Source organism: Excalfactoria chinensis, chromosome 1 (assembly GCF_039878825.1).
Source record: "Excalfactoria chinensis isolate bCotChi1 chromosome 1, bCotChi1.hap2, whole genome shotgun sequence".
NCBI lineage: Eukaryota > Metazoa > Chordata > Aves > Galliformes > Phasianidae > Excalfactoria > Excalfactoria chinensis.
In genome coordinates this window covers 130,264,847-130,277,217 of record NC_092825.1, presented here as the reverse complement: position 1 = coordinate 130,277,217, position 12,371 = coordinate 130,264,847, and the positions used below count along the sequence as shown (strand labels likewise).

At 44.2% G+C, this 12,371-nt stretch overlaps 1 protein-coding gene across 12 annotated transcripts in view; it reads left to right on the top strand.

Moving 5' to 3' along the window:
• MCF2L (MCF.2 cell line derived transforming sequence like) overlaps positions 1–12,371 on the top strand; it is a 143,174-nt gene that overhangs the window by 20,688 nt on the left and 110,115 nt on the right. For 2 of the 12 annotated variants that reach the window (XM_072341289.1, XM_072341235.1), the window contains exon 1: positions 6,080–6,489. The exons of 8 other annotated variants lie outside the window; for them this stretch is intronic. In XM_072341289.1, the coding sequence (XP_072197390.1) occupies positions 6,411–6,489 (79 nt within the window). In that variant the 5' untranslated portion in view covers positions 6,080–6,410. Of the gene's footprint in view, positions 1–6,025; positions 6,490–7,778; positions 7,878–12,371 lie in introns of those variants that run through there. 2 more of the 12 variants (XM_072341319.1, XM_072341330.1) reach the window with 2 other exon arrangements.

Sequence of the window (12,371 nt, the reverse complement as noted above, 5' to 3'; positions counted from 1 at the left end):
CCTTTTATTTCCTTTATGTACTTCTGATTGTTTTGTTTTGTTTCCATGACTTTTTTTTCTATATTATTATAAGTAACAACTGACTGGAACTGGATCAAAAATAGCATTATAGTTTGGCATATCTGAGTTCTATGTCTGTCTTTGTACGCATTCAGCTATTGGTGTTTGGGGAAACAGTAATTCTATATCTGAACCTTGATGTAGTAGTTAGATCTGATAAGTAAACGCAAGTGGTTGAATTGCATTAGAAATATGACATGACTGCACTGAGCCTCTGTGTTGGTGACCTGAAAGCTGAAGGAGCAAGTCATTTTTATCATATTGAAACTGATCTAATAAGAAATCTGGCAGCGAAACTTTGCAGAAAGAAAACTTGAAGAACTTGAGAAATGGTAAGCAAAGGACCTGAAATTTAGTGCTGACATTTGGGCCTGAGATCAGCCAGGCCTCTCATAAACTGGACTATCCCATATCCTGGGTGCCTTCTCTGTCCAGTCCACTACTGGCTTTTCTGATAAAGGGAAGAATTCCCTGTGACTCCATAGCTCCAATGAATGCTATGTTTTTAAAGCTGTGAAAGTGGGGAAAAGGCAGACTCAGTTTTGGATACTTCCATTACTAAAGGAAGTTTAGAATTGAAGCTGACGTCCTTTTACTCTGTCCTTTCTCTCTGATGCAACTTGTCAGCCTGTACCTCAAGGGCAAGCACTTCAAATTTATTCTGTGGAATCAAATTGAATGGTCCTGGAAATATCCTACCTTTTTTCTTCTGAACACTTTTTAGATTACTGACTGTATGTGAAATTAACAATTATAAGTGACAGCTCCATATCACATCTCATTACAGTCATTTGCTGAGAACGTTTTAAATTAGCCCTGACCCTTGAATGGCAGAGCTAATAAACTTGTATGTGCACGGCCTGTTCTTTTGAAACAGTGATTTTATAAAGTAGGGCATGTAGAAAAATTTGGATTTTCTTAAAACTCCAAATCTGAACACACACAAAATTAAGGATTTGGAGGATTTTGAACCTTAAAATATTTGAGCTTTATAAAATATTGGGAAGATTTTCTTCAGGAGAAATTAATTTTGTGATTCCTCACCACACATTTACTTTAGAAAAAAAAACCAGCATGACAGAAAAGTATTTTCTGGGTCAATTTCACGGAAACATAGTCACAGAATCACCAAAGTTGTGAAAGACCTCCAAGATCATTCAGTCCTACCATCAACCATTTGCCTGTTATACCTTGTTCCTTGCTCATGCATTTAAATGTTTCTTGACCACCTCCAGGGATGATGATTTCACCTCCTCCCTGGGCAGCCTGTTCCGGCACCTGACTACTCTTCTGCAGAATAAATTTTTCCTAATATCCAATCTGACCCTGCCCTGACACAACTTGAGGCCTTTCCCTCTACTCCTATCACTAGTTATGTGAGAAAGGAGGCTGACTCCCACCTTCCCCACAACCTCTTTCTGCTAGTGGTAGAGAGCAATAAGGTCTCCCCTGGGCTTCCTCTTCTCCAGACTGAACAATCCCAGTTCCCTCAGCTGCTCCCCGTAAGGCCTGTGCTCCAGACTCTTCATGGCTTCATTGTCTTGCTCTTGACTTGCTTCAAGGCCTCAATGTCTTTCTTGTAGCGAGGGGCCCAGAACTCATCACAGTGCTCATGATGAGACCTCAACAGAGCTGAGTACAGAGAAAAAATCACTTCCCCGTTCCTGCTGGCAACACTAATTCTGATACAAACCAGGATGCCGTTGGCCTTCTTGGTCACCTGGGCAGACCTCTGACTCATGTTCAGTCAGGAATGGACCAGCACTCCCAGACCCATTTCCTCCACACAGTCTTCCAGCCTGTCTGCCCCAAGCCTGTAGCATTGCCTGTGGGGCATTGTTGTGGCCAAAGGAATCTGACACTTGGGTGTATTGAACTTCCTCCCACTGGCCTCAGCCAAGTGATCCAGCCTGTCCAAATCCCTCTGAAGGACCTTCCCACCCCCAGGCATACTGACACTTCATGTCAACTTGGTGTCACCTGCAAAGTCACTGAGGGTGCTCTCGATGCCTTCATCCAGGTCATCAATAAAGATGCTGAACAAGACAGGCCCCTATGGTGACTCATGGGGAATGCCACTTGTGACCGGTTGCCAACTGGATTTAATTCCATTCACCACAATTCTCTGGGACATCCAGCCAGTTCTTTGCTAAGCAGAGTGTACCTGTCCAAGCCATGGGCTGCCAGCTTCTTCAGGAGAATACTGTGATCCAATACTGAGCCAGATAGAGGTTCAATAAATGAATACGTTAGTAAACAAGGTGTAATTCTGGTGGAGTACTGTTGTTAAAAGCTCATACACATCAACGGGTTCTTTATCCCATGTTCTTCTATGAACCTTACCCACACTCCAGCTTTGTATGAATACTGGAGGATCATGTTTTTGAGAAAGCTTTCAGTACTTTTCCTTCCTGTGTGTATTTTAAGCAAAGGCTTATACAATGGGAAGTCCTCTGTATTCCTCCAAATTGTGAATCTAGGAACAATTTTGTTCCTGTGGAAGAGCGAGGTGTTGCCAGAAACTGAATACTGCCATCTCTGCTTATGAATCCCAGTTTCAAATCCCAGATGCTTTACATAATAAAGCCTTACTGGGCTGATTACCAAGAGAACTCAAGTCATTCAGAAAAATAAAAGGAAAATTTCCTTTGCTACATGGAGGAAGAAATGGTGCCAGAAGGAGTCTGAAATGTTAAAAATGCATTTTCTACTTGGATCTCTCATATCGACTGTCCTGTTTCCTCTTTCACTTCCTTTTATTTAATGCGAGGGTTCAGTGTTGCTCTGGTGCACTGGGTGCATGTGCCAGTTCTTTGTAGGACCTGTAAGGATATGAGTCAGGAAAATGGGTCTCGTCCTGCTCTGCCTGGGTCCAGGTTAGGTAAGTCTGTCTGCATCTGCCCTGCTTTAGGTGGATGCCTGTAGCTTCCATGCTTCCACATTCTGCACTGTTCCATGACATGCTGTGTTGAGCCCAAGCAGGAAAGAACATGGCTGGTTTGCCAATCTGATGCTGAACGCTGTATTACCAGAAAGCAGTATGGGATGTGAGGCAGGGGATTTACCTGGGTGGGCATAACTACTCTGCCTATTTCCTTTGCAAGTGGCGGGTCAGAGCATATGCAAAGTGCTGAGGAGAACCAGAAGTGTTTTAATTTCCTGTAGTTGCATTTAATATTCTGCAAACTGCATTCTGTAGCAGCAAATAAGCTCTTGGGGAAACTAAACTCCTATGGGTTAAAATGGAAGCCCACTTGAGGATTAGTAGTATTTCAAAAAAGTATAGTAAGTAGGAAACAGAGTTGCTTTGGATGATTGACTTTCTGTTAGGAGTGGGGGGCATTACTGGTGGAATAAAGGAGGGATTTCTGCATGAGCTTCAGCTATTCAGCATATTCATAACTGAGCTGAGAATAGAAATGAAGCACAGAAAAACAAAATTTGCTAATGTAAGAAGTTCTTCAACATAATCAAATTCAATGGTGATTGCAAACAAATAGAGAATTGATTTGTGATGCTCAGTCACCGAGAAGCATGGTGGCTGAAATCAACTGTTCGTCCAAACTCATACACTAGAAAAAAGCCAACAGTATTTCTGAGTTAGCTGTCATCCTCAGCAGGAGATCTGGGCTCACTGTGGGCCCTGCAAACAGCAGCAGCTCAGTCAGCATTCAGTGTTGGTCAGAAAGGCAAAGAGCACATTGAGAGGCACTGCGAGGGAAACAGGGAACAACATCTTTATGGCACCACATAACCCGTGCTGTGACAGCTTCTTGAGTCCTATGTCTTGTTTTGTTCACTTGCTTTCACTAGAATTAGGCTATGCAAACGTGTCAAAGACAGCCACAAGTATGGAATTGCTTTTGTGCAAATAGGAACTAATTAGTGCAGGAAATTTTCTGTCTGGAAAACAGACAATTGGAAGGGACATAATATCACCTACAGTGGAGGTCTGTATGGTCATGAATGGCTTGGGAAAGTGAATAGCCAGTGTTGATTTCCTGTGGTGGTTTGTTGTTTTTTTTATTTTTTCCACTGCTTCACAAAAGGCAAACTGGGGCACCCAGAAAAATTCCAGGAAGGTGATTTGAACAAAAGCAGTTTTTCATGCTGAATGTTGTTATGTTTTGGAATTCATTGACAAATGATGAAGTGGCGATTGAACTGGGGGTTGGCCTCTTCTAACAGGTAACAGAAATCGGATGAAAGGAAATGGCCTCAGGTTGCACTGAGGAGGTTCAAGTTGGATATTAGGAATAATTTCTTTTCAGAAAGAGTGGAGAGACACTGACACGGGCTGCCCAGGGAGGGGGTGGAGTCACCGTCCCTGTTGGTGTTCAATAAATATTTGGTAGTTACTATTGAAAGGAATAGACAAATAGTTGTAACTATCCACATGTGTTCCCAGGAAGGACTGCTGCTTTTTGGCTGCTCTGTGCAATGTGTAGAAAAGAAGCTTTATCTCAAGTAACACAGCGATATCCTTTTTAAGTATATGAGATGTCAGGAAAAGGTTCTACACCAGAGGGTGGTCGGGCCCTGGAACAGGCTGCCCATGGTGGTGGTCAAGACTCCAATCTGCTAGAGTTCAAGGAGCATTTGGACAGTGCTCTCAAACATATGGCCTGATGTTTGGGTGGTCCTGTGTGGAGCTGGGAGTTGGCCTTGTTGATCCTTATGGGTCCTTTCCAAGTTGGGATATTCTATGATGAGGCTTGTTAAGGGCTTGGAGAATCAGCCCTATGAGGAGAGGCTAAGGAAGCTGGGGCTGTTTAGTCTGAGGAAGAGGAGGCTGAGGGGAGCCTTATCGCTCTCTTCTTACAGAGAGAAGAGGTTCTTACAGTGAGAGTGGGGCAGGTCTCTTCTCACTAGTGACATGCGACAGGCCGAGGGGAAATGGCCTCAAGTTGCGCCAGGGCAAGTTTAGGTTGGATATTAGGAAGAACTTCTTTACAGAAAGGGTAGTTAGGTACTGGAATGGGCTCCCCAGGGAGGTGGTTGAATCGCCATCCCTGGATGTGTTTAAGAGCCATTTGGATGTGGTACTCAGGGATATGATTTAGCAGAGGGTTGTTGTTGTTGTTGTTGTTGTTTGTTTGTTTGTTTGTGTTTTAGAGATAGGCTACTGGTTAGGCTGCGGTTGGACTTGATGATCTTCAAGGTATTTTCCAAACTGAGTAATTCTATGATTCTATGATTCTATGATGCTATAACCTTTCTTATTTATTTGATGGCTAAAATATAAGAGGGTGTAGCTAAAGCCAATAGTTTGAGTACAATACTAGGAAAATGCAGCTGGACATCAAGAAAAAGATGACAGCAATGAGATTTAATAGGCATTGAGATAACCCTGATAAGGGGAAGCATTAAATGGCCTCATGGTTTGAAAGGGGTCAAATAGCCTTTGTGAAAGCAGTGAAAACCCATTACAAGGAGTTGTACTGGCTTCTTTTTGTCCCTAAAGCACAGAGAGCCAGTGGAGGTGTATTGGTTGATAGGCTTCCCTGCCCTGTGTAACTGGGACAGCTCTGTGGTGTGTGCCCCAGATGCCCCATAGGAGATACTTCACATATCCAGAAGCTAAAACTCAAAGGCTTTAGGTACTTAAGGTGCTAGAACCCCTTCCTGGAGTGCAGTTCTGGAGACAGCTGCTTTTCAGCATTTAAGCAGCCCAGCTCCTCCAACTAGTCCAAAAGATGGTTGGGATACAGCACTTGAAGGAAATTCGGAGTCCTGTGCCCTCAAAAACGAACCCTTCAAACGGAGCGTGAAAGCACAGGCAAACAGCAGCGGAACGGCTTTGACATTGTCAGTGGGGAGGAATTTTACTCCAGAGCAATTTAGCCTGCAGCAAGCTGACAAGGAGGTAGCAAGAGGCAGAACGCTCACGTAAGGACGAGGCCAGGGCTTCATGCAATCTACTGCTTCTCTCCGGTTCCTTAACGTGCTGTCGATCCAGCACAGTCCTTCCCCACGCACGCAGCAGGCTGGCATCGAGCGTGCAAGCAAGCTGCTCGTCACTGCTTCGCGTTGATCGTGGCGTCTGAGGGCTCCGCTGCGGGCAAACCCCTGCTCAGAGGAGGAGAGAGACGTCCCAAGTGGTTCTGCTGGATTCAGCAGGCACGGCTCCGGCTTCCAGCAGCACCCGCCTCGCCCAGGAGAGAGCGCGGGCTCCCACCTTCACCCGGGGAGCACAGGGGAGTCATTGAAATGCAGGGCTGCGAAGCACTGCTGTAGTGCTGCCTGCTTTGGTTTGGGCGCTTTTTTTGTTGCTGTTTTTTTTTTTCCTCCCTTCTTTCTTGGAGCAGAGGGAACATGTTTGCTGTGGATTCTTTTTGTTTCATCAGAGAATGAGATGCTGGCTGCACACTGAAGAAATGGCCTTAGAAGAATTGATGCAAAGATTAAATGCGGTTTCCCAGTGCACTGGTAGGAGGAGCTGCTGCTCTTAAATAATATGTTGCCTTGCTGCTGTTAGTGATTTTATAGGATTTACAGAAAATCCTGCGTGCATGTTCTCATTAATAGGAAAGAAAATGTTTTGTCACAGGGTTAAACTTCTGTTTGTATTGGCACTAATTAGCATTTCTAGCACTTGGCTATTCACGAGGCTCAGTCCTCTGGATTACTTTCAGTCACTGCTTGCCCAGTCAGATACTCTCAATGGCTCTCGATTCCTTTTTTATCTGATTCAGCTGGAGCCGAGAAGCCGGGCCGGTGGGGGGGGACTACAGATTTGCCTAGCAGAAGGAGCCTAACAGGAAGCAGTGCAAAGCCCGGCTAACTGCGAGGCACTGCAACCAGTATTTCAGGTGGATGTAAATTGCTCTTTCATGAGAATGAAGAGTTGAATACATTAATCATAGTTTAGGTTTGCATCTGAATGGATTAAGAACTGGCAACGGAGTTGCTAGCAGTGCTTTTATGATGATTTCTGAGAGATTTACTTGAAAATGTGAATGCTTTTGTGTTCCAACCTAGAAGCGAGCAGCAGCGTATAGTAAGGTGACCTGTGAAGGGACCTGGGTGTATCATCCTGGCCGTTGCTCTTGCAGAATTGCAAACACGTTTCAGGATAGAAAGTTACCCTGAAAGAGAAGAGATCTGGGTTCTGCCTCCTTTGAAACTGCTTCTTTTGCCCTTTATTCTTAAGCTGCTGGCAGATGTTGGAAGCCTTGCTTATCTCCTTGTCATCTGAGGCAAACTGGCATTTTGCTTGAACAGAGCATTCAGGGCATTATTCCCTGCAGTACCAAAACTTGGCATTTTTCTGCTCATTTCCTTGAACCTCTGTTTACTAAGGAGGAAATTTTCAGCAATTTCCATGTGTTACAAGGAGATAATTAGCAAGATGGCTGATGCTATAGCCCACTGAGCAGATGGATTCAATGGGAAATGTGGAATGGGCAGGTCAGCAGCACTGTTATCCCTGGGTAGAGGAAGCAGGTTTTCTGCCTTCTGAATATAATTTTTTGAGGGGGAGAAGCAAAGCTTGATCTGATGAAAACAAACATTAGATTACAAGTTACAGTCACCATAAATTCTATTTTCTTTTTCTTTATTAAATGTTTGGATATTTGTATTATTGCTTGTACTGATTTTTTTCAAGTCTCTGTAAGTAAAAAGAAAGTCTGTCTGATATTTGCTGGGGCAAACTGCCATTTGCGTTTTAATAACTCAAGCTGTATTTTTTCACTCCTTTAACATTGTTGCTGTAGTTTTTCAGCTGCAGATGCTCACCAGGTATTCCAGCACTGGGCAGTGATACACAGCCCCATTGCCGCACTGTGCAGACCTACATGCACCGTGACCTTCATGTGAGCCACCAGTGCTATTGAATGCTATTTTCACGCTTGCCGGCAGACTCTGACTGTGTGCTGATCTTTAGCTTGCTAAGCTTGCATATTTTCCCAAAAAAAAAACAGCTTTTCTTTCTTTCTTTCTTTCTTTCTTTCTTTCTTTCTTTCTTTCTTTCTTTCTTTCTTTCTTTCTTTCTTTCTTTCTTTCTTTCTTTCTTTCTTTCTTTCTTTCTTTCTTTCTTTCTTTCTTTCTTTCTTTCTTTCTTTCTTTCTTTCTTTCTTTCTTTCTTTCTTTCTTTCTTTCTTTCTTTCTTTCTTTCTTTTTTCCTTTTGCTTCTGGTTTCATGATCGTGTGGGTTAGCTGCTTTCTATCCCACTTCTTTCTCCCTCTCTCTAATCCCTGCATGGGGATTCCCTACCAAAGGCACTTCTCGTTACTTTTCTACAGCGAGTGGTTTTATTTATAGGTCTGTCTCGTTTATTTATAGCTCTGTTTCAGTTTGCATCTCTCTTGACTTCTTTGTTTGATTTGGTCTGGTTTTTGTTCTTGTTCCTCTTGGGTTCCTTAGCCTTTTTCTCTGAAGCACTCTCATTTTCTTGCACTCCACTCTATCCTTGGGTTAAATTGCTTGCTCTCTGGCTCCACCACTGTCTTTCTGTTGACTCAGAAGCCCTTTGTAAGCAGTTAGATTTCCCTCACAGCCGATGGTCACATGCGGGTTTTTTCCAAGCCTGTTTATCACTCGCTGCGGGCTCACAAGCAATTGTAATGCAGAGGTTCCGCTACTGCCTCGTAGCTCTGCTAGTCACCTTCAGGCCTCAGGGGATTATAGAATCACCAAGTTTGGAAAAGACCTCCAAGATCATCTAGTCCAAGTCTTCCCTTTAAAAAAGGATTCTCTCCTTTCATGGAGTGGAGGACAAAACACTTCTTTCTTAGAGCAGTTCCCTCAGCAGAAAGGCTCGGATTCATCTCAGGTAGCCTTAGACATCTACGGCACATAGGTTAAAAGAGGAATTCCCCTAAAGCTTAGGCTTGGTTACAGGAGGCAGGTCATTCTGAGGTGCATGCATCTGTCCCTTGACTGGGAGTGGCCTGATGCAACTCAGCTCCTAATTCAGCACCTCTTGAATGCCTCCAGTTAGGTGTGGGAAACCTAGGTTGCAGCTCATTTTTTCCACACCGGCCTCTCTACCTCTGGCTCCTTGCCCCCTAGGAAGTCCCATGTGCCCATCCACATCTGACACAGCCTTTTTGCTTCTCGTCCAACATCGTCACACCAGCACTTCACTCGGGAGTCCTCATGCTCCTTCTGCTCTTCCTAAACTGATGTAGTTGCCCTCCCAGCCTCTGGTAGTGCTCCTTGGCCTCTCATGTCCATGTGGATCTCTCACAGGATCCCACGAGTGCCTTTCACAGCAACATTTGATGAAACATTCCTCAGATTTCCTGACTATTTCTCAGCTTTCACCCTCACTTTATCCCCCAAAATTTCACAGATACTCCTATAAAGTGCTTCTGGCCAAATTTAGCTATTAAGGTCATGTTTCCTGCTCTTTAGCTGTAAAGTGTCATCTTCCTTGTTCATCATATTCCTTCTCGGACTCCTTTTGCTGCACAGTTCAAAATAACTTTGTACCTATCCCTCTTCATGCAGCAAATAATGTGCTCCCATGGCATCTTCTTTTGTTTTTCCCACGTCTGATCCTCAGTCTTTACAGTCACTTCCCTTCTATCAAGTGGCTTTCTGGTCATTCCTTAAGACAGAAGGGATCTGAAGAAATTCTCTGTTCCTACCAAGGATGGGTGTTTTTTGTTGTTGTAGTTGTTGCTTTGTTGGTTTGTTTTTACATCTGAACTTTTATTTTTGGACTATTGGTGTATATATATATTTTAAATCATTTCTCTTCATTGGCCACAGTTCTTTCTTGTGCATTAACTGTACGACTACATGAGGTGGCTGTTTGCTGAGGGCTTGGACAAATGGAGAAACTTCATTAAGGGACAAGCTTTTTTTGCTGCTACTCATATTTGCGTCATCTCTGAGTTTGGAAGCTTTGCAGTGACAGTGACATCCAGTTCACACCAACAGACTGCACAGAACTGGGAGTTCCAGCCATAAGCTTATGGTAGCCTCAAGAATGGTTTCTTTCCACCTTGGAAAGGTGCCATTGTCACAGCTACCATCTGTTTCCTCTCCTGGAACAAAATCTGTGCACGCTGCGAAAAGTAGAAACATCTGCAAATCAAGGAAGATAAATACATTTATCGTTTCTTAGGAAAAAATGTATGCAGTGTTACTACTTCAGAGAGCACTGCCAACGTCACTGGAAAGAGTTAGCTTCTGCAAGGAGCCATCATAGAATCATAGAATTACTCAGGTGGGAAAAGACCTCAAAGATCATCAAGTCCAACCTCAGCCTAACCACAATACCCTAACAACCCTCTGTTAAATCATATCTCTGAGTACCACATCCAAACAGCTCTTAAACACATCCAGGGACAGTGACTCAACCTGGATGTGTTTCCTAACATCCAACCTAAACTTACCTTGGCACAGCTTGAGGCCATTTCCCCTCATCCTGTCACCTGTCACCAGTGAGAAGAGACCTGCCCCACTCTCACTGTAAGCACCTTTCAGGTACTGGAAGAGAGCAGTATGGTCTCCCCTCAGCCTCCTTTTCCCCAAACTAAACAGCCCCAGCTCCCTCAGCTTCTCCTCATAGGGCCAAGCCCTTCACAAGCCTTGTTGCTCTTCTCTGGACCTGCTCTAGTACCTCCATGTCCTTTCTGTACTGAGGTGCCCAAAACTGAACACAGTACTCGAGGTGAGGCCTCACCAGTGCCGAGTACAAGGGCAGGATGACTTCCCTACTCCTGCTCACTACACCATTCCTGATACAAGCCAGGATGCCATTGGCCTTCTTGGCCACCTGGGCACACTGCTGGCTCATATTCAGCCGACTGTCCGTCAGCACACCCAGGTTCCTTTCCATCAGGCAGCTTTCCAGCCACACCTCTCCAAGCCTGTAGGGTTGCCTGGGGTTGTTGTGACCAAAATGCAGGACCTGACACTTGGCATCAAGCCATCCCCAGACCTGGTGCATACTGACGTGAGTGCTTCTGCATGCACCTACATTGCATCTGAGTCTTACTATATTCTAAATAAAAAAACTCGGAGTTGTTCCTTGGAAGATCTGCCATTGAGCCAGGAAAGCCTTGTCTGGACTAATGTGCTTTGTGATATTAGAGAAGAAAAAGCCTGTTACTTGAATGAGTTTTTATGACCTTAGTGACTCAGAGTGCCTTCTTGGCACAATGGCTTGGCACAGCTGCCTTCACGCATGCAACATAAAAGAGCCAAGCCAAAAGATTACCTCATGCATATCAAATAGCAAGAAATGTCTACAGAAAAGGATCAACACAGCACACAGAAGAGATGTAACACCTAATACAGGCTGCACTGTTTTCAAGGCGTTGTTTGTCTTAAGCTGACATATTGAGCAAAGCTTGGAGCAGAAGGTGTCACTCACCATTTCCCTTAATGAAGCATATTGGGTGAGCTACAGAAGGGGCCTGGGATTTTGCAGTTTCTGCATCAGACTGACAACTTCTTAAGATTTTCAGGTATCTGAAGCTGGACTTTTCAGCTGGAAGTTTCATCCTGCTGTTCCCTAAAATCTGGCAAAGCTGCTTTAGTTTTGTTTCACTGCTTCTTTTGTCTTGTGCTATTAAATATCAGCCAGATATTCTTTCATTTTGAATAGGAGTGTGATCTTTTATGTTTTTACAGGCATTAAGTACTTGTACATCTCTCGGTAAGCCTGTAATACTACTTTGTTAGCTACTTTGACTCCAGTTTACATTCCAACTATCCATGTTGCATAGCTCGAGCCTGTTGTGAGCTATCTTACCAGCCTCAGAAATGTGAATACTGAGATGTGGGCAAACTGCCTGGTCATCCAGCCCACAACATTCACCTTTGACAGCAGCATGGTGCTGCCAGCTCAAGCTTCCCCTCACTTACAGCAATCTTGGATATTAGGTATATCACTGATTTAGTCTCTGATGGTCTTTTTGCAGCTGTTAGGTTTTTATTCTAATGGTCTCAGTTTCTTGATGGCCAGAAGTGAGCTGTGGTGTAGCCGGAGCACAAGGCTGGCTGTTGTCCATCCCACATAGTGCCCTGGAACCATGGGGATTAAAGCATGAGGAGTCCAGCGCTGCCATGTAGAAATGTTGAACTTCATCACACAGAAGACAGAGCTGATGGGAGATTCAACATGAGAAGAAGCTGAAATGAACAAGCCATGTGATACCCATCTGCAAACATTTGTATCTTTACGGGAAGACTAAGCGTGTTCAAGCATGGGAGAGGCTGATGTGAAGAGATCTCAGGCAATTAAATTGCTCTGGAGACACAGTGAAAGATAGAGCACGTTGCTCAAATATTGACAAGCTGATAAAGCACAGTGCAGTGGCGTGCTGGTTGGTTTTGAGGACATAGGTGT